General features: G+C 40.8%; 1 protein-coding gene across 1 annotated transcript in view; it reads right to left on the bottom strand.

The window, feature by feature from the left end:
* Positions 1-27,517, bottom strand: part of Tprg1 (tumor protein p63 regulated 1) — a 101,811-nt gene that overhangs the window by 4,418 nt on the left and 69,876 nt on the right. Inside the window, exon 4 of the mRNA XM_055624751.1 lies at positions 4,520-4,673. Coding sequence (XP_055480726.1) covers positions 4,520-4,673 — 154 coding nt within the window. The remainder of the gene's footprint in view (positions 1-4,519; positions 4,674-27,517) is intronic.

The following is a 27,517-nucleotide window of genomic DNA, read 5'->3' as shown; positions in this document are numbered from 1 at the left end:
ACACACACACACACACACACACACACACACACACACACACACACACACAGCATTACATGTACACACGCAAAGAAGCCCTGTAGGTTTATACCAAGTTCCATCAATATTAGTAACTGTTAAGGTGTGGGTATATATTTATTAATGTATGGCCTTAGTTTGCTCACTTAATCCCTGTGCTTAAGTGCCCTGACTTTTAACATGAAGATACTGACTCCTACCTGACAAGTTTTTATAAGTTGATTTGCATGACAATATCACACTCTAAGCAATAAAGATAAAGTAAAATGACATAGTCACATGAGATTATTTTTGTGTACTATGCAAGTACATTCAGTGCAAAATAATCTAGTATCTTATGTTTTGTGAGCAGTGCAAAGCATGGTATATGTGCAGGTTTCAAAGGATTTTGAGGTGGGCAAATATGAGGAACTTCTGGAAAGAAGCCTTTTGAGCTCCCTGTTTGCTAGACCCAGAAGTGACCTACCTTTGCTGTGATGGTAACAGGGGTCATCATGTTTTTTTTTTTTTTTTTTTACAACCCATTATAGAAATGCTATTAGGAGACAATGTTTAGAGATAGTATAAATTTGAATTTGAACACCTGTGTCTATGCACACTTCTTTCTCAAATGCATTCCTAAGCAACTACCCCAGTCTCTCTGCCCTGTTATAATGTCACCTCAGCTGAATTATCTATCTCCAGTTCAACTTTCTCTTCAGCAGTTCAGACCTAACTTTTAACCTGCCTGACTCTTCTGTGGATGCTTCAAGCACGACATCTCATAAGCTAAACTGACCTCTCCCATTCATGGATATCTCCATTCAGGTTAGTGTAAACACCGTCTAACTACCCAGGAGTTACTGCATCTTAGGTTCCCTAGTATTTTCTATATCATATGTGCTTTTTATTAACTTCTTTCTGAGTAATTAAAATTTTCTCTACTCCCTACTATCACTCTTAACTTACTTGGTCTCTTATTTCTATTATCTAAGTCATTATATATTCACATCGGGGAAATTCCTAAGATCACATATGAGCTGAACTACCTTCAGTCTTTTTCACTGGAACCAAACTTCTGTTTCAGTCAGTTGGTTTCCATTTTTAAATCTTTTCCTATTTGCCTGCCTCTTCTGTCAAATACTACCTTTCACATTGCTCAAATATTATCTCATTTTTATTTGTATCCTTAGCAACAATTCTACCTGTAGTCTGTGAATGCCAGAAAAGGTTCTGTGAAGAAAGGGATTCAGAGTCAAATGCTCTTGGAAAGAATAAGTTTAATTTTGTTTAATAATAGGTTGGTTCATTAGCTTGTAAGTTATTTGAACATTTTGACTATGTGTAACTCAACTTTAGTCTCTCTCCTCTGTGTGTGACACAATGTTGAATTGCTTCCTGAATTTGATTTAGCATTTCTCCCATTTTCCTCTTCTGCCTATTTTATCAATAAGAGAATATGAGAAAATATCTCAATCATTTTTTAAAAATCTCATATTACATGAAAATAGTCACATAACCAGTATTCAAGATTCACCAAAGCAGCCCTTTCCCAATCTCCTCTTCTATGTTAGTATAGTAAAGCCATACTCCAACTCAGTGCTGGATAAAGCCCTAATTACATATAATATTATGACATATAAACCACTAACAAAAAGAAGTGAAGACCTAGATCAAAGACTTATCCTCTCACATCCCATATGGTGTCCATTTGCTTTCCCAGAGGGCTTTGTTTGGGGATAATTTTTAGTAAGACTTGACTTTAACGAATGAAAGTTTCAAGCTGGTGCCAGGAACAACAACAAAAAGATTCTGGACTCCAGAATAGTTTAAGAGGAAATGATCTTGCAATGGTCTTTCTGACAATGACCTAAACTCATTCCTCTAGATTGTGCCCTATGCCATGTCCCCTTTGGTCATTATCCACTCTCATCCCTTAAAGAAACCTCTTACTCCACTCCTCTGAAAGAAATTCTATTTTCGGTACACTCACAGAAAGAAAAAAAAAATCTTAAAATCAACACACTTAACAGAGCCATAAAGTAATATGATTGACTAAAAACCAAACAAACAACTAATATTCAAAATGTTTGTATAGCTGTGCATGCACTTCATATACAGACATGCACACAAACACATGCACGCACACACACATACACACACACACACACAGAGCTCTAGTGCTAACGCAATACTCTAATCTCCCATTTACATTCATACTTAAGCAATGATTCAAACTCCCTTCAATATTTTACTTTCATATTCTTTGAAATAAATGTATTTGATTACATCTGTATGTAACAGACTAAAACAAAGTCCCATCAGGCCGTCACATTTCTCCGTAGCACATAGAACATTTTCCTTAATCATTCATTATGAACTTCTTCCAGCAAAGGACATTTTGAAATAAGTAGGTACTGCCTCTGGTACAAGGAATAAGAGAAGGCTTGTCCCAGGAAGTAACATATGTAATAACTAAGTCAGTTAGTGTTTATATTGGCTAATAATAAAATTCAACTCCTAATACAAAAATGTATATCACTTTAATGATTATAAGACAGTTTTTCTTCAAAGAAAGGAAATGCCCTTGAGAAAATTCATTGTTGGGCTCTTTAGTCTAGATTAACAGGCATCTTAATATATGTCTTGCATTGCTCCTCATAGTAACAGTGAAAAGCAGAGGTTGCAGGACGGCGAGAACTGAAGAGGAGGGGAAGATGCGGTGGAGGCTCTAGACTCCCTCAGCAAGTCTGCTCTTACAGTCTGCTGTGGTGGAGGCCTTAGAGTGCTGCTCTTGGTTTTCATGTTGTTTTGTTCCGTTGGCTCTAGGTGGTAAAGAGTCAGCCTGGCAGCTGAGGTTGATGCTTTGGCTGAGAGATGGTGAACTGGTATCACATGAAATGTGGCAACATGAGCCCTGAACTAATTCAGTGCCTGCAGTAGTTGGAGCCGGAATCAACCGTGAAACCCTGAACCCCTGCATGAATCCCAAGAACACCACTAACTTCTCCTCGGAGTAGAAAGGGCTGAAGCCAATTTATCTTTATGTCATGGGAACATAAGACCCCATCTAGCTCCTTCTTACAGACATGGTGCCTCAAGAGCTTATACAGAAAGGTGCTTACCAATTTATTCACTTATAGCATGCAAATTTACTTTCATAAATGTGTTTACTAATGCAAGAATTTTAATGTCCCATTAACAGGACTCTAGATTCAAACAACCAAGTTTTAAATTTATACTAAATGGGTTATTATATATTAAAAGACAGATGTCAAGGTAAACATGAAAAAAGAAAAGGCCACAAATTCTCAGTCTATATGCTCAAACTCATATGTGTATTTGGTTTTGTGAAAATAGTTTGATTTGTCACTGAATCTTCAATTTCAATTCTGTTTTACTTTCTAACTACGTAGGGTGTCCCTGAACTTCAGTTATCTGGAATTGATTATAAAACAGAATGAGGGACTATCTCTGTCATTGAAGAGTTAAAAATCTGAGAGGATGAGAATTGAAGGTAAAAACAAAACAAAACAAAAACACACTGCATTGTGCTTTTTGGAGGATTTAAACATGTTATCCATTTGAGTGGATAGCAGTCCATGAGATGATCAGCAGGAAGAGTAGTATCAGCACATTCACTCAACAGATGGGATCACCAAGACCATCCCATGAAAAGAAAGGACCTTATATTGTATGTTCACAGAGCCAGTATGACAAAACATATTTCACACTATTTCATATTTTTTCCCAGAATACAACAATTATGATGTACCTATACAGAGAAAATCACAATCACCCTCTTGCAATAAGTATGGCCAAGGCAAACATAAGTATTCCAGTTTTTATAATATTCTTTGAGAAGATAGCAAAAGAGCAGGGGCACATTGTGGTTACACAAATATAATATATAAATGGTATCTATGAAATAGCTATACTGTTCATATAAGTGTCTAAAGAGGCATTACATTTCTTTTTTGTGCATTTTTTATTTTATTTTTATTTTTATTATTAGTTACATTTTATTCTCTGTATCCCAGCTATATCCCGCTCCCTCATTCCCTCCCAATCCCACCCTCCCTCACTCATCTCCTCCCTGCCCCTTTCCAAGTCCACTGCTTAGGGAGAACCTCCTCCCCTTTCATCTGACCCTGTTTTATCAGGTATCTTCAGGACTGGCTGCAAAGTCCTTCTCTGTGGCCTAGCAGGACTGCTCCTTCCTTGGGCAAGGGGTGGGGAGGTCAAAGAGCCTGCCATTGAGTTCCTGTCAAAAATAGTCCCTGTTCCCCTTACTAGGGAAAACCAATTGGTTACTGAGCTACCACGGGCTACATCTGAGCAGAGGTTTTAGGTTATATCCATGCATGGTCCTTGGTGGAGTGTCAGTCTCAGAAAAGACCCCAGGAGGCATTACATTTCTATTTGAATGTCAGTTTGCCTCTTAGCAGTTTTTAAGATACAATATCTCATAGAAGCACACAGCTTCGCCAACAGAGCTAAGATGTGACAAGGAACTACCTACCTTGCAGATCTCAAGGAACTTCTCACTGGTGTCTTTCATAGGGTGCTCAGTGAAGGTAGCATAGGGAACCTCGGTAGACCACGGGTTCCATCGAGACAGTAGAGACTGCCCCTCAGTGCTCCCCCAGCAAATCCTAAGGCCGTCTCCTGGTCTCCTAGAGGGAGGAGATTCTTATTAGATTTAACATTTCTGTTAGATAAATCAGCAAGAGAAATGTGGCAAAGGACTGTAACCCTCCAATTTCTACTGAGGTAAGTGGCTTACCTTAAACCAAACTGTTAAGGAATATAGGAGGAAAAAGAGTGGACTTGATTTCAAACAGCGTAGGTAACAAGGCTGTTAAGTATCCACAGGGAAATGTGAGCCTCATGCTAAGGACAGCAGCCAGAGCTGGCCTGATGATGAGGTTATGATGAAAACAAGTAAGTAGAGGTGCCAAACAATAGGACATAGACAAGCACATTAAAGATGGGAGACAAAGAAAGGAGATGATGAGAAGCCACTGTTTAAAGTATTAGTAGCATTTCATTTTATGTGCAGTCGTGTTTTCTGTGGATGTGTATCTGTGTAAGATACAGTCGTGTTTTCTGTGGATGTGTATCTGTGTAAGAGTGTTGCATCCTCTGGAACTGAAGTTACAGACAGTTGTGAGTTGTCATGTGGGTGCTGGGAATTGAACCTGGGCCCTCAGGAAGAACAACCAGTGCTCTTAACTTCTGAGCCATCTCTCCATCCCCGAGAAGGCATCATTTAAACAGAGCAGTAAACAGAAGGAAGAACTAACTAAGAAAGAACATACGATCTGTCAAATGATAGGACATCTATGACTTTTGAGAGACATGAGGACCATTCAAACTCCTCACCTTCCTAAGTCAACGACTCCTCTCTTGCATCTCCTGGTCCTCTGTTCCCTACACAAAGTCTACCTGATAGAGGTGCAGTGAGGGTCGAACCGATGTTTATGGACACCCTGCCTGTTTCTCCCCCTAAACTCAGCCCAGATTCCTAATGTGCAGAAAGAAGCCATTGTCTGATCTAACCTAGACCTGGTATCAGCTGAACCCAAATGCAAAGTAAGGGAAATTCAAAAGGGAGTATGAGGCAGGAAGTCATGGCAGAGGGGTGTGTCATTAGTGAAAAGAACTGTCACGTTTCTAGCATCTGCTTTTCAGTGTGTCCAACAGAATTCAGGGTTTATGATTTCAGCCAGCTCAGGATGCAGAGAGGTGCCTAGAGGTTAAGCCAAGCTCAGGGCTCTGCATTCAACAAGCCTTAGAACCAGGTTGGCTGTAATTCTAAGCAACTCCATGAAGCATCCTGAGCCCTCAGCTCATTTCTTCTAGAAATTCAATCCTGGGATTTTGAAATTGAGAAACCAGAGCTTAATTGTGGTGCCTTCAGAATGCTGTCACTTCCTGTATTAAGGAAGGATTCCGTTGGGAATATCATGTGGTTTCTGAATGTTTATTCACTTAGAGGTGAGTGTAAACAGTCTCACATATACACAGCCCCACCATCTTGCGGCTGATCCCAAGCTGTGTCTTAGGGAAAAAAAGAAAGGCACCTGGCACAGCCCACTGCCCAGTTCTTAGGTATTTCATGATTGTGTTTGAAAGCTGAAACTCAACATTTTTGTACTTAAGCCTTTGCCCCAAAAGTATAAGAGAAAAATTTAAAAAAAAAGAGGAAAATAAAAACAAGCAAGCCTCTGAAGTTCCCTTCTCAGATGTTGTACTGATTCTGGTCATACCCTTGTCTTTTTCCCATTTGGGGGGTATTTTTTTCTGTTCCAGCAATAAAAACAAACTTTATGAATACATGCTTGCTCGTTTGTGGAGCATTCTGGCTTGAGCCAATTAAAACAACTTTCACAATGCAATTATTTACTTCTTTGTATGTCAATTTATGCACCAAGTACTATTTTGTTTATCCAAAAGAGATGGAAAAAAAGTCTGTCAAGATAGCTTCCCAGAAAGTACACTTGTTTTTTTTTTTTTTTTTTATGCAAGGAAGCCTTGAATGAAAGTCAAGATATAATTCAAAAAGGATATTTTTGTTAAATATCTGACCATTTCAACCATGACAATGACCTTTCCCAGAGTTTTAGAATCTGTTATGGAATTGGGAAGAAATATAAAATTGAGTATCTACTCCAATGGCAGGATTTAAGGTAAGGCTTGTTAGGCCCTGGATCTGGCAGTGATGGGGAAGGAGTGTGATTAGTGTATACTGTACCAAATTCCCAAATAATTAATAAAAATATTATGTAGGGAAAAAAAGTCTTTGGTTGTCATCTCTTCTGTTAAACATCTTTGGGACAATTGTGGTGACTATACACACCTTTATAGCCAGGAATGTTTCACGCAGCAGTAACTTATGCTCATAGAGAAAATAATGCAAGTTTGGTTTTTTTTTTTTTTTTTTTTTTTTTTTTTTTTTTTTTTAAAAAAGGAGAATAAAGTGCAATGAGCAAAATGTCATTAGTGTGTCATGGACAAATCAATTTTCCTTTCTGAATCTCATTGTAAATTAGAATCTGATTTGTTTCTCTTTCTGAACCTTCTGAATATGTTGTACATTCGATAAAACTTCTGTGACCACCATGTCTTTTAGTCTTTTAGGGTTTGTGACATTTAGTTTAGTCAGTAACTAGGAGTAACATAGAAGCCATGGGCATGTCATAAATACTAGTTAGTTTATAACCAGCCGGAGCCACAGCCCTTAGGGCTCAGATGCTCTCCCCCAGCACCCTGTTTACCACCCATTCACAAACATACATGCATACAGATATACACATACAGAAATAATAAAATAAATCCTTTCTTAAAGGATAGATGAAAAATGTTTTGTATGTTTCATGGCATTATCCAATTGTCATATATTCAAAGCTTGACACATGTTTTATATTTTATTTAATCTAGACATCAGTGTGTTTGAGAAAACTTGAGAAGCACACACTAATTATAGGAAACAAGGAACAGACTTAATTAGGTTATCGAGTCAAGAACTGCTAGTGAAGAGAACAAATAGGAGGAAGAAATCTTCATCACACAGGCAGTCTCGAGGTGTTTTGTGTTTGTCAAAGCCACTGACCCATTTTGTCCACCTGACTGTGCCTCCAGAATACTTCCCATGTGCTCTGGCTGCTTTCTAAGTCATGGTGTAATGTGGTGATTCTCAGCCTTCCTAAGCTGCAATGCTTTAAAACAGTTCTTCATGTTGTGGTGACCCCAACTATAAGATGATTTCCATTTTGCACATTGTTATGAATCAGAATATATACATATATATATATGTGTGTGTGTGTGTGTGTGTGTGTGTGTATGCCTGGAAGAAGTGAAAGATTCTTGTTGAAACTTCTTTTCTTTCTGCTTTCTATCCTCTAGATTTCCATAGTTCTGGAAGTAAGAAAGCAGATGTGGTCTTTTTCTAGGTAAGCATTAAAGTCTCACAGAAACTGGCCAAAATATAGCAAAAGCTTCAAATGAGAGTAGGTCTCTCCAGGAGAGAGCTTGGTGGAAAGTTTGTGATAATAGATTTTAGGATAGTAGACATCTTAAGTTAGAAGGAAATTTCCAGGATGGCTTCCATCTCTCTCTCTCTCTCTCTCTCTCTCTCTCTCTCTCTCTCTCTCTGTCTCTCACACAAATACACATGCATGTTAAGAACTGGAATTTTCAAAGGCTTCAGTTCTTTTTATACCCATGTTAATTATCTGTTTTACTCAGTGACTCAGAATTCTAAAATACAGTCATTGGTAGGAGAGAGAGCCTAGACAATTACAAATTTCAGCCTCCGCAGCAAACTGGGTTTACCTTCTGAAGAAGTAAGTCTATAAGGAAGGAATTACTCAGATGAGCCCAGAGGACCCTGGGCATTGAGAAGTACGCTTTAAGCACAAAAAGTAACTCCAAGCTGAATGGCGAGAAACATCTCTTTAATCACAAGCTTTATAAGACAGGAGCTAGTCTTTTCAGGGAGGCCTCTTCTTCCTCTTTGTGAACTAGGAAACAGGCACGATCAGTGCCTTCTCTGGTTTAAATCTGTTCATTCCATGAGTTTTTCTTTCTTGGGGGAGAATCCATGAATTGCTTTGCATAGGACAAAACGCCGACTTCCCAAGTCCTGCTCTTCAACCTCTTGGCCTCCCAAGATTATCTGCTAAGGCGTGAGCTGAAGGCTGCTCCCCAGAGAAATGGCAGCTCCCATTATTACCTCGTCAGCTGCCCCTCCTTTCCACTCATCTCAGATCTCAAAAGCTGCGCCACAGAATTAAAAACATAGCTTGAGGCACTGAATGGAGATTTATGAGGAAGCACAGATATTAACTCTTACTCTAAACGCAGGGCGTGTGCTTGTAAGTACTGGTGAGCAAACACAAGGAGGCCACAGGAGGGGTGGGGGCAGGAGAGAGCAGTTCAGAACAGCACAGCTTATTTTCTTCCTGTCTCCTTTTTCCTACCTTACAGATTTCACTGCTGAAAGGCAGATCTTCTAGGCCCATGAAACGTTAGTCCCTTGCTTATTTAATCTGGACAAAAGCAGGGGCCGAATTGGCATCGTGGTGGGTATTCAAGTCTCCGCTGCTCATTGAATGACCTCAGATGAAATATTTTCCATTACAAGAACCCAAAAGACGCTGGCACGGAGTCAGACAACAAGATTTGCAGAATGTGTTTACATTCTCTCAGTGTCCCTAGGCTGTTCCAAGCCCATAGGCAGGTGCTGCCTTTATCTACTCTCTTTGCTCACCTGGCTCTCTCCCAGAAGTTTCCAGGGCCTTGGGCTCTGTGAGATTAACCATTTACTGGCAAGGGTAACCAGGAAAGTCTGTAGATTATGTTACTGGAGGGAGAGAAAGTGATGAAGGCAGAAAGACCACAGCCATCTGTCATAAGCAGTCTCGCAGGCGTTGTGGTTCCACAGAAAAGACCCCTCAGGGAACCCTGGATCTGACTGGATGACTTGAACCCTTAACTTCTCTCCAGGTGTCCATCCATAAAACCAGGCAAATGATGGTAAATTACCTCTTCAGTTTGGGATTCTGTTTTCTTTTTCCCTTCTAAAGCAGGATTTGTGCTGAAAGTCCAAATTTTGTATCTCAGTCGCCAAACAAAAAAATCAAACGAAAATGGGTCCTTCATGACTGACTGTAAAAAGGCCTCAGGCAGTTGCCCAAGTTCTGACCTGAAGGCATACAGACCTCAAGGTATTAAATGAAAAGCACAAATCAAAGAAAGTGTAGTGACTAGTTACAAAAAAGGTGACAAAGGGGCTGTGGCTCTCCCAGGCTGTTTGTCCTTATGAAGGTTACCTATTAGAACTTAGAACTGAGTTTGACTAGTCAAGCCCATGGCTGAGGAGGAGAAGTCTAAGGTCCACATCAAGGGCCTACCCCATGTTTTTATAACTCATGGTGTTAAAATGTGCATATCAATGAGAGTGTCAAATTACCTTGTTAACAGAATACTACATTTTAAGATAATAAGCTCTCTAGGCTGGCAATCGATTAAATTGCAATTCAATCTAACAGTAGCTGTCTTTATAGCTTGGCCCTGGGTACATTTCTGAATCACTATTTCTTTTTTTTTGGGGGGGGAGGGTGTATTTTTTATATTTTATGTTTTACTCACTTTGCATCCTTATTATAGCTCCATACCTTTTCCCCTCCCAGTCCTATCCTTCCCTCTCCCTCTCCTTTTCCTCAGAAAGAGGGACTTCCTTTCCCATCCACCCCAGCTCATCAAGTTGCATCAGGACTGAGCATGTCCTCTTCACCTGTGGCCTGACAAGGCAGTCCCTCCAGAGGAAAGTGACCTAAAAGGTGGCAAGTGAGTGTGTGCCTGCTGTAGTCCCTACTTCTCTTGCTAGAGGACCCACATGAGGCTATAGCTGCCAATCTGCTACATCTTTGTAGGGGGCCTAGGTCTCCTTCTAAGATAATGGTAACTCTAGATTAGATCATCTCCAGAGGAATTCTAATCAAGAACACTTCTGACCCACCACTTCTGCCTACTTTTGGGTATTGCTTAAGTGACATGTAAGTACTGCATTTTTCCCCTTCTTCAGAACTTCTGTGAGTAGATTACTTAGAAGAAAGTTATTCTAAAATCTCCCAATTATTTTCTTAGATGATGCTAAAAATAACAAATTCTTCAATAACTTAATAAAGGTTGTCCCGATCCCCACATGTTTTGGCCAAGAAGGGATTTGCTGTCCATCATTTATGTCATATTATCCTTGACCCCTTAATGCCCCTGAAACATAGACTGGACTCTGTAAGGCTCCCCTGATTAGACTCAAGGCCCTCACAGGATCTGTATGTTTTCCAGCACTTCCTTCCATGAAAGCCACTGCCAACCGCTGAGAGGGAGGTGATTCCTCCAGAAGCTACGGGATGCTAAGTTTATTGTTTAAGCATCAGCTACCTCTCGTAATGCCATCCAACTGCCATTTCTTGCTGTTACCAACATGCTGCTGACTGGTGTTTCTCTTCTAGCTTGATGTTTCTAGACTATTAACATGGAATTGCTACTAACTGGATCACAGGCAAATGATGAAATAAAATATCCCTCTTTTCAGGCCATTTTCTCTAATTGAAATGCATCAGTCTCACAGGAAAAAGGTGAGTTTCACTGGTGCCATGTAAGTAGAGAGCTTTTTCCTATGCGACTGATGCTAAGAGAGAAAACTTGTAATTCTTTTAGACCTGAGCATTTAAATGGGCTATTTAGAGTCTGTACCAGTAGTGCTGGCATTAAAAATGATGACTGGGATTAGAGGTAATTCAGATGGCAAAGTGCTTCATGCTGAAAGCATGAAAACCTGACTTTGGATTCCCCAGTCCCCACCAAAAAAGCTGAGTATGGTCACATGAATCTGTAATCCTAGAGCCATGATGACGGAGACAGGAGAATCCCTGGAGCTTGTTGGCTGTCTAGTCTTCCCCAATCAGTAAGCTCCAGGTTCATTGGAAGACTCTCAAAAATTAAAGTGAAATGTGATAAAGGAAGATAGCTAATATCAGTCTCTGGCTTTCACAAGCTTGAGCACACACATGGCACCCATCCACAAATATATACACAGGCACACACCACACAGATACAGGCAGACACACACACACACACACACACACACACACACACACACACATGCACACACATACACACACTTATCTTTCTACTGATGAAACTGACATGAAATTTTAGAGTCATACACTTAGAGTCATAGTCTGGCAGACACTGACTTTGTTGTTTCCTGACCAACAAGCCTGGTATTCTGTAATGTCTTCAAGTGGTTTAAAGAGCTGTTCCCATAATATTTAGCATTACTTAAAGTAGAAATTCACATCTGCTAACCTATCTTCATAATAACAAGAGAGATTTCTCTGAATTATAGAGAAATGGGAATTTAGAGAAGAGAGCAAACTTTTACAATGCAATGTGTGAAAGAATGAAAGTCATTCATTACCTTTTATACTGATCATAACTTTATACCAAATCCTAGGAAAATAATCTGAAAGCCTCATAGCTTCCAATAAACTCATAGTAGGCTTTATAAAATAGGTGAATTCTTGTCTGGTGGTTGACAAACAGGAAGACAAAAAAAAAAAAAAAAGAAAGAAACAGACAGTGATTTTAAAAATATAACATGAAGTTCATTGAAGATAAAGGAACCCATCAAAGCTGTATAAGAAAAAAAAATGTAACATGAGCTATGATTTATGTCTTTATGGAATACTATTTATTTCCAATTGGGATACTTTTGAACAAACTGTTCGAAGGAGGCAGGCCAGAAGAACTCAAGAAGTCTGTAGACGTTGTGATGGGAACTTAGGGGGGGGTTGAGCAAGACTAATGGAGCCTAATCCTAACATGGCAGCCTCAGTGGGGAGTGGTTTAATTAACTGAGGAAACTTGTCTCTGGCTGCCAAACACAAAACTGTAGAACGAAGAGGCATTGTGTTTCCAGAGGTGAGTGGGAAACACGGCCAAGCCAGATGTCCTCCTTGGTCCTTAGCCATGAGTGGGGCTGAGTTTTGCCATCTCTCAGATTCCTGTTTCAGGTCATCAAGAAGAGTAAAGGGGAAGCAGACAGCGCATAGCATCAAAGTGTGAGTGGTAGCAGTGGTGATTGAAAGAGCAAGAAACAGAAAACTAACCAATTAAAAGACACATAACAAGCTAAGTAGAAAGCTTTTTTTTTTTTTTTTGAAAAAATAAAGACAGTGATAACTTTTCTCTAAGGCATACTGTACAAATTAAAATACAAAGTTTTGAGCTTCATTTGCTGAAGAACAGGTATTCTATATTTTCTAGGTAGACTGTGCTGTGGAGAACACAAAACGTCTTTACATGCTTGTAAAACTGCTAATACCTCAAAGATGGACTATATGAAACACTTAAGACACAGAGCTACTGTAATTAAGGCCTGATGTTTCTGAGGGTAAAGTGTCATTCACTTCATCTTTCAGTCCACATCTCTGAACTGAGTCTGCCCACTATTGCAAGTGGTAACAAACAATGGGACCCTTGCAGGAGAGGTAATCCATGCCCAGCAATATTTAGAGCACAGGTCTGGAGATGGACTATATCTGAGGTGATAGAAAGCAAAGCCACTTTCGGGGACCTGTAGCCAGTGTGGTCAGGGATAGTCCTTCTACTTGCTAACTGGAAAGCAAGCTTGCCTGGCCATCGCAGCTACTTGTTAGGCCACTGCCCTGGCACTGAACCTGAGGCACAGAAAATCGTTTTTAAAATTACTAGAAAGTTGGCAGTCTTGGTATAACTAGGGCATGGTTTTTCTTCATTTGGAAAGTCTTACTCCAAAGAGTCTCTGTTGTTTTAGCGTGGAGATAATAACCTGCAGGTTTAAGAAATAAGCATCTGGAACAACTCACTCAGGATGATCCTTTCCAGGTCCCACCATTTACCTGCAAATTTCATGATTTCCTTATTTTTCATTGCAAAGTAATACTCCATTGTATAGATGTACCACTGTTTCTGCATCCATTCTTCAGTTGAGGGGCATCTGGGTTGTTTCCAGCTTCTGGCTATTACAAATAAAGCTGCTACAAACATGGTTGAGCAAATGTCCTTTTTGTGTACTTGTGCCTCTTTTGGGTATATGCCTAGGAGTGGTATGGCTGGATCTTGAGGAAGCGCTATTCCTAGTTGTCTGAGAAAGCGCCAGATTGATTTCCAGAGTGGTTGTACCAGTTTACATTCCCACCAGCAGTGGAGAAGGGTTCCCCTTTCTCCACAACCTCTCCAGCATGTGTTGTCATTTGAGTTTTTCATCTTGGCCATTCTGATGGGTGTAAGGTGAAATCTCAGGGTTGTTTTGATTTGCATTTCCCTAATGGCTAATGAGGTTGAGCATTATACTCATTCATATAAACATAAAATATAGAATAAACCCACTAAAATCTGTACATCTAAACAAACTAAGCAAAAGAGAGGACCCTAACTAAAATGTTCAATCACCATTCTGAAAGGCAAAGAGGATGGACATCAGAAGAAAAAGAAAATAGGAAACAACCTAGGAACCTGCTACAGAGGGCCTCTGAAAGCCAGAAGAAAACAGGAAACAACCTTGAAACCTGCCACAGAGGGCCTCTGAAAGCTTCTGCAGTATAGACTGTCAAAGCAGATGCTGAGCCTGATGGCCAACTGATGGGCAGAGTGAATGGAATTCTATGTAAGAAGTGGGAAATAGTAAGAGCTGGAGGGGACGGGAACTCCACAAGCAGAGCAACAGAACAAGATAATTTGAACACAGGGAACTTCCCAGAGACTCATACTCCAACCAAGGACTATTCGTGGAGATGACCTGGAACCCCTGCACAGGTGTAGCCCATGGCAGTTCAGTGTCCAAGTGGGTTACATAGTAATGGGAAGAGGGACTGCCTCTGACATAATCTGATTGGCCTGCTCTTTGATCACTTCCCCCTGAGGGGGGAGCAGCCTTATCAGGCCACAGTAGAGGACAATGCAGCCACTTTTGATGAGAACTGATAGACTAAGATCAGAAAGAAGAAGAGAACCTCCCCTATCAGTGGACTTGGGGAGTGGCATGCGTGCAGAAAGGGGAGGGAGGGTGGGATCGGGAGGGGAGGAAGGAGGGGCTTATGGGGGGATACAAAATGAATAAAGTGTAATTAATAAAAAATTTAAAAAAAAGAAATAAGCATCATCCTAAGGCAAGGACTGTCAGGCAAGAGGGTAACACCATCTTTACATCTAAGTGGAAGCCCGCAAGGTTTCCAGTCTCTAGTCTACACAGAATGAAACTGAGGCCCATAGCTTCCCAGCAGCAAGTGTTGGAACTGACACAAGAATTAGATTCCACAGCTGCTAATAATTCCATGGTCTCCATAGCCAAACAAGACAATGAATAATGGACCACCCATCCCAACAAAGTGTTCACCACCCCACAAGAAGATGAAATCAGTAGGCTGGTGCCCAGTCTTATTGATAGCCATTCTTCTCCTGAACCCAACCTAACATCTGCTTTTAAAAAAGTACTAATTAGTACTTTTTAAAAAGTACTAATTTTTTAAGTAAAGTTAAAACTTTTGATTCAACTAGGGCATTATTTCTCTTCATTTATTCTTACTCCATAGGGTCTATATTGTTTTAGTGTGGAAATAGTAACTTGTGTGATTAAGAGATAAGCATTATCATAAAGCAAAGACTAACCACCAACTCAGATTAATCCAGATTAAGCCCAGGGCCATCCAGTTGCCCCTGAGATCCAGAAATGACCTTCCTGGCCTAAAGTTCAAGAGCTGGAGTTCTGGGTGGTTGTGAGCTACAATGTGAGTATTGAAAACCAAATCCAGGAATTCTACAAGAACCGCAAGTACTCTGAAGCTCCGAGCTATGACTCTATCCCATCACCTCTAACATATAACACGAGTATAGTCTACACTCAACATTTTCCCTTCGGTTACGGTCAACAAGAGTCATGCTAGCTGTCTTGTAAAGCTGTGATTAACAGCCTGTTCTCTCCCCTCCAAAACAGTTGCATTCCACCAAACACAGATGAGATTCAGTCAGCAAGCAACGCACCCACCCACTCACCCCCACCCCGCGCCTCCCAGCTTTTCATGAGGTACTCAGGTAGAATGAAAGAAAAGCTATGGCTTAGAGGATACAGATGACATTAGTACATTAGACATTACTACAATATACATTTCTATACAACCTTTGAGAAGCCACTCTAGACTTACACTCCACTTTCACATCTATCTGTTTAGCTGACCTGTATGTAGAGTGCTGGCTAACTTTCAAGCTAGCTCTAGCAGAACTGAAAATTAAACATGAAGTAAATGAGAACTCCGTGTTCTTGTGCTAGTTTCCCGCCCCCCCCCTGAAACCTACCAATTCAGAAATGTATAGCGTATAAAGAGGAGGAAGAAAATGAATAAAAAATAAATAAAATACTAAGCTATGTACAAAAAAATTCAAGAAATTCTAGACATTTCCTGAAATGGAAATGATTCACTCAAATTCCATAGCATATATTTACTTTGGGGAAAAGGAGACAAAGTTTGCTGAGGCTTTTGATGTATCACTGTGCTACGATGGTATTGCCTTGGGCATCTGAGTTTGAGCCTTTAATATTTGTCTTGACCACTGAGCTTTGCATTTCTTCCCAGGTTCAGAACAACAGAGTGGAAACAGAGCTGGGTCCTCTTGAGTACTTTTTCCAGTTCCAGGGCCTGAAGTTCCTGGATCTGTACATTTAAGTTTCTAGGCATCCTGTTACTACTGAACCTAAAAACAAATAGCTGGATGGAGCAATTTAGGATTAGGATTGGACAATATCCTTGTACTCAAAGACAAGTCAAGTAAGAGAAAAGCAGTGTTATGTGAAATGCGGGCCTAGAACATGTGTTTTCATTGAACAGTGAAAGTCATTATGGGTTCTACCTGACTTCAGGACAGAAATCTATGTAGAAGAAGGCTGGAGCAATGAGTTGTGGTTAAAGTCAGTCTAGAACTCACAATGTAGATAAGCATCCTACCATATAAAGTACCGAACTTAATCTCTTCTCTAATTAATTTGTCATTAAGAAAACAAACTAGTTCTGTGTTTGAAAATCACTTAAAAGCTAAACTGAAATAAATGTTTGTGATAGATTCCCCTCTACATTCAGGTGTGTATGTGTATGTGTGTGTAAATGTACTTGCACATATATGTGTATGAGTGTGTCTATATGCATGGGAGTTTATGCCTGTGTATGTATGGATGTGTGTTAACATGTGTGGGAGTGTATGTGCCTCTGTGTGTGTCTCTCTGTGTGTGTAACTTACTTATTTTAGAAACCACCAGTCAAAACAAACACCTCATCATTTCAACTCCTCCTCATTCAAGAAGGAAAAATTCCCTGGCCAGCCAGGCTCTTCTTGTCTGTGTGTGTTTCCGTTCTCCAATGTCCTTATTAAGATACCTGATTAAGAAAGGAAAACAGTACTCTGACAGTGAGCCCATCACTGGGACCATGCCATGGCAACCTCCCCCTTCTTCTGTAGGCAGAAAACCTACCCCTTAGCCAACATCAACAGTCATTGTGTTGGTGACTTACCACACTGAGGCTCACCTGGAGTTCACCCTCAAATAACAGTATCTAACTTCTGTTTTTCCTACTTCCAGATGGGATTTCTTACAGCAAAAAGTAAGTGTTACAGCAACGGGGGGGTTGGAGGGGTGGGGATTTTTTGGGTCTCTGTCACACCTGCTGCTGCTAAGAACATTGCGAAAAGTTGAGTTTTCTAATTGACTTTGGGAGGCATTAGGCATGGAAAATGTACCTCATCATTTAATTCCACATTTGGCAGCTGATCTTTCATAAAGAAGCTTTTGATCAGAAACTATAAGGCAGAACAAACAAACCATCCTGATGACTTATTTAGGCTAACTGCTCAAGGCAAAAGCAAAAACACCGTATGTGTAACGTCTTGGGAAGACAGGCACTCGGTTACCATTGTGAACGGCAGCAGCATTTTAGAAATGTCCTGAAACTGAGGGGTGGGATCTCCATCGGGTTCACAAGTACATGCTGTGGTCAAAGCTTTAGAAATATCTTACATGTCCAAAGACCACCTAATGCTATCACTAAAAAAATAAAAACAAATAAGCCATCTTTTCATGTCACCGGGAAGTGGCAGAACAATTCAATGTCTGGCAAATTAATCTATGTGCATTGTAAGTGTCATCTAAGTGTAAGAGCCAAAAAGGCAGTACTTGAGCATGTTTGTTAATTAATCCTACATCATGCCAAAAGCAGACGGGTACCCTTGAGAGGGCTTGATCATTTACATTTCAAGTCACCAGAACATACTGTGAATACAAATGAAGCCTTCTCACACCACGTCTCATGTATTTTTTTACAGAAAGCAGAGACTAATAATGAGTTTAGAATATCAAAGCAAGCCTTTCACAAAAGTGTATTGCTCAAAGACGCCAAGACCGTTTTTTTTTTTTTGTCTTTTTTGTTTGTTTGTTTGTTTGTTTTTAACTGAGGAGCACAACAGAGTTCAGGTCAAGTAAGTGCTGAATTCAATAATAAAACAGGCTCTCACAGGTACAAAGACAAAGCCATAGAAAAGACAAAAATTGCTGACCGGTAGCTCACCAACTGTCTTATTCAACAAAATGTACTGAATGGGACTATGCACAAAATACTAGTCTAGACAGCGTTCACCCTAGGTGAATTCTTCTATGTTCAGGTTGATCAGCATCTATTAGGAAAGACCATCTTTAGAAAGACAGAAGGAAATGAGCTGCAAGAGAAGAAACTAATGAATGCTGCACATGAAAGGTCATACAGCAGACTTAACCAGACAATCCCGAAAGAACTCGCCATTAATTTGAATGTTAAAGGATAAGAAGTGTCAAAGATTATGAGAACGCTACCTACCACTGATAGGACAGATTATAAAACAATATATGAGGCCTATTACTGAGGTTTCCTAAATGGAAAAAAAATGAGTTTTCTTTTTAAGCTTGAAATATTTAATAACCAGCACCTTCCAACCCCACCCCAGCCTCAAGCAATTGGAGTAGTATACAAAGTGGAGTGGCAGAGAAAGCAAGCATTCATGTTCTGCACGGGTGCATTGTATTTACAGACAGCAGAAGTTCCGCAGTGAGTAATGGCCTAGAATGGTAAAGACACATGGTGCCTATTTATCAGCTTGGTGCTTTATGATCACCGTCTACACATCTCAAAGCAATTTATGAATCAAACATTATTTTCTGTATTTAACAAAGAGATTAAAGTTCACAGGGTCTACTTTAAGTTGCTGAAGTATTTATTGGCTTTGGTCTGCTCGACCTCAAGTCTTATATTTTGCCCTCAGGAAATATAATTTATCATCTGTCTAGAGGGATAAGGAGTTGGGTGCTAGCAGTAGGGTGTGGTGCCTGTAGCTATATTTCCAAGCCAAACTTCCTATAAGAGTCTTGTAGAGTGCAAAACATTTCAATGATGTCAAGTTATTATTCCAGATCAATTTTTTGGTCATTTTCTTCCAATGCCAAACTATCTTCACTATCATTCTCAGAACATAAACTTCATCTTAAAATTTATGCCAATACTCCAAGGACATCCATCTGGTGAGAAAAGAAAACTGATAGAGATATTCTCCAGTTCCCTGCATCCTATCTCTTTCTTCTTCAAATCCTGTACAGTATAATCAGAAGAAATTGTAAAGCTTTATACAAAAGCTATTGAATGTTCTAGCATGGCTTAAACTGACAGAATAAATCAACCAAAAGGTTGATCTTTAACCTAGGGTGTTAAAGATGGATCTAAGCAAGATGTCTGGTCCTGTAACATTATTTTACAAACAAGAAAGGAAAAGGGAAGACTTTTACTGAGGATAGAGAGATGAACTTGATCATGAATTTGAATTATGAAGATCAAGTGGCAGAACTTGACAGGCAGGGTAGATTTTAAAGAGTGTAAACTAAGGAAGATCAGAGAGCAACCTCTGTGTCGACTGTGAGGACCTGCATTGGGAATACGGCGGTAACACAAAGGACAGACTTCAGAATCAAGACAATAGGAGCTTAATCATCAGCTGGGACTATCCTTGAAAAGCTACATCATGGACTCCTCTCTCTGACCCTGGGGCATTCACTCTCAGACAGCAAGAAAGAAGACAGCAGGGCCCTAACTAGAGCAGACCCTGCTGGGTATCTCAGTGAGGAAAGGGGAGCCACACTTGACACATGAGCTTCCTGTCTTGCCTTTCCTTTCCCACCTGTCTCTGCCAAACCCCTCCAGGGTGAGAGAGTGGTTAATTTATCCAAGGTCCAATTCAGAAAGCCTTCAATTTGAAGTTCAACAGAAAGGAAGACAGTGCTTGCCCCTCAGGGCATGTTGCCTCCAGTTTGTGGGGGTGGAGATAGGAGCCGAGGGCCTTCCTTTCTTAACAGACCCTGCCTAGGACTTCCTGGATTTGACAGTGAACATCAGCAACACTGCTAGAGCAGCCTGCCCATTCCCTCACTTATAACCTGGGGAACAATAAAACGCATAAATGGGTGGTACACAATCTCTCCCCAAGATCGGGCATCTCATCTTCAGCTCTAAAGAAAAGGAATTCCTAATGAAGGACATAAGCCAATTACAGAGGCCCTAGATTGAGACCAGCTCTGAAACAGAGGCTTCCGTTCCTACCAGTGGAGTGGTCTGAACAAGGCCAAGATGAGCAGATGGGGGAACCAGAAATACTTGCATCCCAGCCTATCCTGGAATACAGCCTCGGTACAAAGCAAAGACCCTCTTCTTTGTCCCTCGATTTCCTGGATCACCCCCAGGCAAAACAGTGCTTTGCAGCCTCCCTCCTAGGATAATCTAAACAAGTGTCTCTGTTCGTTGCCATGCAGCATTTCATTTCGAAGCATGTAAACACCGGTCATCAAAGGACAACTGGCAAAGAACTGAGAACTGGGGATAATATGCCACCTCAAAGGCTTTGCTAAGATGCATTTGCAAGTTTGTATGGTTGATTCCACATAGAATCTAGAGGCAATACTTAAACTTCTCTAGTTCCCACTTTCTAGAGTGCTGACATTGCTTCTAAGATCTGTTACAGGCCACAATCCTTACAGTGCATTGCTACTGTATAATGCCCTCACAAACCAAAGGGCTGTGAATTCTTGCTGTTATTTCCTTTTGAGAGATTTATTTCTGTGCTTGTGTATGAGTGCTTTGCCCACATGCATATATGTAACCATGCATGTGTCTGGTGCCCATGGAGTCCAGAAGAAGGTGACAGGTCCCCTGGAACTGGATTTATGAGCCACCATGGGGGTGCTAGAACCTGAGCCCAGGTCCTCTGTGAGAGCAATGAGTGCTCTGACCACTGAGCCACCTCCCCAGCTTCTCTTGTTATCATTTTTACCTCATAGAGAACAAATCAAGGAGGCAAGAGGATGTTCCCAAAATGGCCTAAGTAGTAAGCTGAAGCACAGATACAAACTCAAATGTGTATTGTGGTATGCGTGTTAGCCCAGTATTTTCACATGAAACTTAATGGGTAATGGGGTGGAGAGAATAGGTATTAAACTCAAGTACGTATAAATGAAAAAAAAAAAAAAAAACCTAAAAGGAAAATTACATCTAATCCCACCCTGCAGAGATAATCGCTATGACAATTTGTGCAAATCCTGCAATCGCATAAGTTTTTACTGCCTGTCTGAGTTCCTTCGCTGATGAAAAGAATAAAAAGAAAGTTTTAAAGAGATCGCATCTTTTCCTTCACACCCAGAATCATCGAGGCAGAACATGGAAGACGCTGTCGCATCTCTACAAAGTGAATTCGGGAAGCAGTTTTCAAGTCTCACCCCTGCTTGAATGCTGCTTGTAATGCAGAAATAGAAAGTGTCTGTGACCCTATGCCTATCTTTGTAACAGTCAGCTGAAGAGCGGAGCCAAGAGACAGCCAGAGCTCTTCAGGGCCTCTTCAGCAGCTCCAACAGGAGTCTTCTACAATCACCAGGTGCATTCTTCAATTATGACCAAAATGCAGTGTCTTCATCTTCCAAGTGTCTGTTCCACTGGCAGGCACGACTCATGCCTGATTAATATTCAAGGTTGTTTTCAGGAGTTAATGAAGTAAATACTTGTAAAAGTCTTTTGAAATAAACAAAGCATTGCATAAACAAAAGAGAGTTATAAGGCAAGGCACTCAGAAAAAGAACTTTCTAAGAAGTTGCAAAGATGTTGTTCCCAAATCACAAACTAGTCTCAAAACAAAACCAAAATGCTACTACTGCTACTATAATTTTGTCCTATCTTTTTATTGATGTAGAGTGTGCTCAGTAGTGGTGATTATGAAATAAAGATAGTAATACCTCTTGGAGATCATGTTCCTGACACCTAGTGAATACTCTGTGTGGATTTCCCACTGAATTCTCATGTAACAACCCAATAGAAGACACATTATTCTCTCCATCTCATAGATAAGGAAACCATTATCATTTATAAGGCATTTACAGAAGTAATTAGGTTACCTCACTTGGTTCTCCTATTACAATTATTACTTCTGCTTTTTTTTGGATGGTAGAAGTGTGATGCCAATGTGTAGAAGTTAGATATCGGGTTAGTAATTGCCCACCTGGACTTCTCCAGCTCATCCCTCATACTTATTCTCAAGGTCTCAGAAAGATTACCTACCAGTATAGAGCACTGTTAAGTACCCCAACACCAGCACTCACCCACACCATTTTAGAAGAGGGTTTTCCAAGTCCCAGACTATCTTCCATGCCTCCTTTGCACTTACATCCACTCACCATAAACATGACTGTACCCACCCTGGAATTATGGGGAGAGAGGTGTTTCTTCTGTAAGAAGCAACTGGTCTATTAATAAATGTTCATTTAATTGTTGTTTTTATGAATAGCAAATATGTCCATCTTACCTATTTATTCCTAACAAAGCTTAAGAAAGCATTTTCTACATTAAGGTCCTCAGTGGAGGACATCTTCAAGTTATCTTCCTTAACTTTCTTCATCAGCCTCTCTCAATTCATCATCAACACTTGGACTTCATGGCATGGATGAATATGTAATGGGGACATGATTAAGTGCTTCAGCAGAGGTAAAAAGGGAGGGGCTATAATTCCACTCTGACAAAGGAAAGATGATACACATATGGGAACATCAGCATGTCTGATTTAATAAGGTTATAAATTATATAACTGGAATCCAGGAATGGAAAAACTAGAAAAGTAGGTTGGATCCATATTGCAACAATCCTGTATATCAAGCTATAAAGTTACCCATTAATGCTTCTCACACTTCGACACTAGAATATTCCCACCACTCCAGGATCTATGTTAACTGACAGAAACATGAAAGTAACTTGCAATCTCTAATTCTGTCATTAAAATTTTTTAAAATCCAATTGTACTCAAAGTAGAGGATTTAAACACACACATAAAGAAAAAAAAATCTTTCCAGAATGTTAACTATTTGCCAATCAAAACGCAGGCTTCGGTACATGCACTGTTCCTAGTCTACAGTTTCTCACAGCTGCTATGGCAATTCTGTTACCTGAGAGATTCTGTAATCCAGTTTGTGGACTCTAAGTAGATAATGAGGCATCGATGAAACCTTCTGAGCCCAGAAATGAGATGATCAGGGCGGCATTTTAAGAAGATAATCTGATTGTTAAATTGAATGAATGTGAGGCCAGGACTGACTTAGAGCAGGATGTTCTCCAGATTTCACGGTGCTTAATATTTACTCACTGTGTAGATACATGCATCAATAAAAAAGCTCCGTCCTTATAATCCTACTGAGGACAAACTACCACCATCTTCATCTCAGATGAAAAGAGGCAAAATAAAACGCTAACAAGGTTCTCAGTACTAGTTGGTAAAGAGCTGAAGGTCACCTTGAACCAGTGCCTTATACCCAGCTTAAATTTCTTAACCATCAGTAGAAGCACAGAGCAGGAAGCCATGGCAAACACTGAAGTCGGCCATCTTCAAGGTATCTATTGGGAGCCCACCATTCACAGTAGGAATGGGAACAGCTAGAGTTGAGAAGTGGGGCAAAGAGAGGCTTGACAGAATTTGACAGCCTGATTAGACTGAAGGGAAGAAGATGACTGATTGTTCAGACCTGCATAATTGGGAAGATAATGAGCCATCGTCATAAATAAAGGTCTCCAGAAGAGGGGCGAATTGCTGGGGAAGCCGAAGCTGGGGAGGAAAGGCGACTCACTGAGTTTGAGATGCCTGTGGGGCAAACAGGTGGAGACAGCCAAGGGGAAGAAATGCAGGTGGAGTGTGTCTCCCACCACGTGGGCCCCACACTTGCTAAAGGTCCAGGTATCAGCATTTGTCAGTGCCCGGACTCAGCTGGTGAGATGGAGCTTATGACAGAGTGATACAGGCAGAATTTTTCATAAGCGCTTCTGAAAAAGTCAGTGTACTCATTTTCACATACAGCCCCCTTCAAACTACAACAAGACGAAATAGATCTCTTTCAAAACCATCTGTAGTCATTTTATTCTCAAAATTCAGAGTAGTGGGCACAAATCAGTGGCCTGTGGATAGATCCAATAATTGCTGAGTAATTCCCCGGGAGCACTTTGCTTCTGCTGCATAAACAAGTCCACTACTCTTAATGACTCAACATATTTTGTTCTCCCCAGCACTGAGCCCCCCACCCACCACCAGCTCACATGTGGTGGGAACAGAAAAAAAAAAAAAAGACAGAAGGAAACATTGAAACAAAGAGGGCATCCAAAGGTCCCCCATCAAAGACCCCCATCCAAAGCCGCACCCGGCACTTGCAAATCCATTTCCCTTACTCAGGATCCTAGATCATAAGACTGATGGGGTTTGACCCCCAAAGTAAGCAAAGCACCCCTGTGTAGTACATGACAACCACACAGCCTTAACCAGCTCGTCCCATGGGCTGCAGGAGCCTCCCTTTCCTGGACATGTATGCTGACCTTCCAAGGCACCTTTTGCTCCTCGCAGAAGTTTCCCTACGCATTCCAGAAATAACTCGGCAGAACGTATAGGCATTGCTCTCAGCTTATCACATACAGCATCTGCTTCTTACATGCAGTATAAGGATGTATATACCCACTTGAAAATGCAAAGCAATCACACTATTGATCCAAATCCGAGCACTGTGAAAACTACTTTTATTTAGCTGAGGTTTGGATGTAAACACACTCAGGCACACATCTCCCCTCTCTCACTCACGTACGCAAACACATTATTTCATATACTCACTACACTCACACACACTCACACCATCACATAAACTGATGCATACACATGTACTTCCACAGGCACTCACACACATTCTTACACACACACACACACAACCTCACATACGCTCACACATACACATGCACTGCCATAGGCACTCAGACACATTTTTACACACGCTTTACACACATACACACATTCTGACATATCCTCACTCACACACAATCTCACACACATACAATCACACACACAATCATACACACACATATAATCTCTCTCTCTCTCTCTTTCACACACACACACACACACACACACACACACACACACGTGTGCACACTGATTTCTCCTTTCCCTGTGTCTGGTTTCTGTTTCTGTCTATGTGTCTCTTGGTGTCTCTCTGTCTCTTTCTATTTCTCTTTTTCTCATCTCATTGTTTCAATACTATTTAAAACACTATTTAAGAACTACAATGCTACCTTTTCTGGTGCTAAAGTCATATATTACCACCGTGAGATCAGTTTTTAGTTATTGGTACCCTCCACACACATTCCCATCATTTTTTTTTCTTGGCAAAGCACATTTCATATTTGGGGCAAGATATTAGAAGAGGAAGACATTTGAGTTCTTCTTTGTGAGCTTATACTGTAGGATGTATGTAGCTCAAGAGTGGGACACCTGTCCAGAGTGTTCAAGACACACAATTTCTTATGGGATCTTCAACCACTCGTGAATGTGCTGTGATTCTTACGGACCATATTAACTCAAGATCTTCAGCCGAAACAACAGATAACATTTTCACACCCTCCCTTTTGTTGTTGTTGTTGTTTTTGCCACCCTCATATGAAACAACAACAACAGAAAGCCAGGTATGATTGCTCTGCCTGAGGCTGCCCAAGGACACTCTCTGAACAACAAGAGACATGAGGACTTCCCAAGGGCAAAGTCCCTTCATCATGGGATAAAGGAGCACAACCTCCATCGAAGAAAACCCTTTGGTTTTCTTGTTCCTTCTCCTTTCCTTTGTGGAAAGTGAGGCCCACAAAAGTGAGGCCATGGAGGTACAAGGCCTTCTTACAACTGGGGGGCATATGCATGAATGCCCTGGGTTTTGCGCAAAAGGGAGAAGACTAGAAAGATGAAGGAAAACGGAGCCCCTGGTGTCCCCAGTGACCTGTCAGCCCTGAACTGCTTCACAAACAAACGTTTAAGCCTCTGTTAGTTTTTCCACCTACAGACGATCCTCAGAGCTCAACTATTCAATCCCGCCTATGTGAAAAGGAGACTCATCATCATACTCTTGCAGAGACCCTTTCCAATACCCATTAAAGAGGCTTGGCCTGGCCTGTTTTCTTAGAAGATAACAACACAGAATAGACAATGCCAGGAACCAGGCAGTCATCAGCCTTCTCTCCATCCCAGCCACATAGTCTCCAGTGGTGGAACTTCCCTCTCTGCAGCTAGAGTGTTATTCTGTCTGGACAGAGATCATGGCATGCCTCTGCTTCTACTTGCTCACAGCTACCTTTCACATCTGAGCTGATATCTCTTTCCAGCCTCTTCCCCTGTGTCTCACTTTTCAGGTAGCTTCTCAGGTCTTACTTCTCCCAAGCCCTAGATACATTCACCCACATGCTTCACGTCTCTATTTCCTGAGTCCCCATTTATAGGCTGGCTCTGTTCAAAACACTGGCAATAGAGGTGGGAACCAAATCAAGACCTAGTTGTTACCTTTCGATTCATGGGGACAATAAGAAAACACATATATAAAATGTAATAAAGGTCATATAAGATTGTTCAGTGGATGAAAGGTCCTGCCGCCAAGGCTATGGGACTGACTTTGATCCCCAGGACCAACATGGTAGAAGTCAAGAATCAACTTCCACAAGGTCTCCTATGAGATACACAGGTGCACTGTAGAACACGCACACACACATTCACACATACACACAAATGAATAAGTAAATAATATAGAAATAAAATAAAGAAAGAAAATATAAATATTATATATGAACAAATAAAGCATCATAAAGCAAAATGATCCCTGTAAGAGGAGACACGAGTATTTCTAAGGGTTGTTAGAGTTCTGGTAAGATTCTATTTGAACAGAATTCTAAAGAAAGACAGAGCCTAACCCTACGAGACAGGGTTGCAAGCAGAGGAGAAAGCAGACACCATGATCCGAACATTAGCTACGTTGCTTGATAGAAAACACCAAAAGCCAATATGCCTGCAGCAGCGTGTGTAAGGAGGCAGCTGTAGCACGGACTCAAGAGAAGTGGCAGAAGCCACACTCAGGGAAGACAGTATCTGCTAAGCTCCCACAGCACGAGGCAGGGACTGTAGGACTTTAAGAGGAGAAATGATCACACATGGAATGTAGGAGAAGCACTTATGAAGAATGCCAGCAGCCATATTGCCTACGGAAAGCATGTCATTACAGTCAGAAAGGCATGATTAAGAATTTCAAACAGACTCTCAATGCACTATTAGAAATGTAGGACCTTGAACAAATGAATTGGTCTCTGATTTGGAGGGTAAAATGGAGTTCATGCCTGCCTTAAGGAATTGTTACATGCCAGGTGGTAGTGGCACATGCCTCTAATCTCAGGGGCCAGAGGCAGGTGGACCTCTGTCATTTCTGGTCTACAAGGTGAGTACAGAGCAGCCAGGGCTTTTACACAGAAAAACCCTTTCCCAAAAAGAAGAAGAAGAAGAAGAAGAAGAAGAAGAAGAAGAAGAAGAAGAA

Source organism: Psammomys obesus, unplaced genomic scaffold, assembly GCF_907164565.1.
Source record: "Psammomys obesus unplaced genomic scaffold, mPsaObe1.curated_primary_1811, whole genome shotgun sequence".
NCBI lineage: Eukaryota > Metazoa > Chordata > Mammalia > Rodentia > Muridae > Psammomys > Psammomys obesus.
The sequence above is the reverse complement of the archived record's forward strand: the minus strand, read 5'-3'. Positions and strand labels throughout refer to the sequence as shown.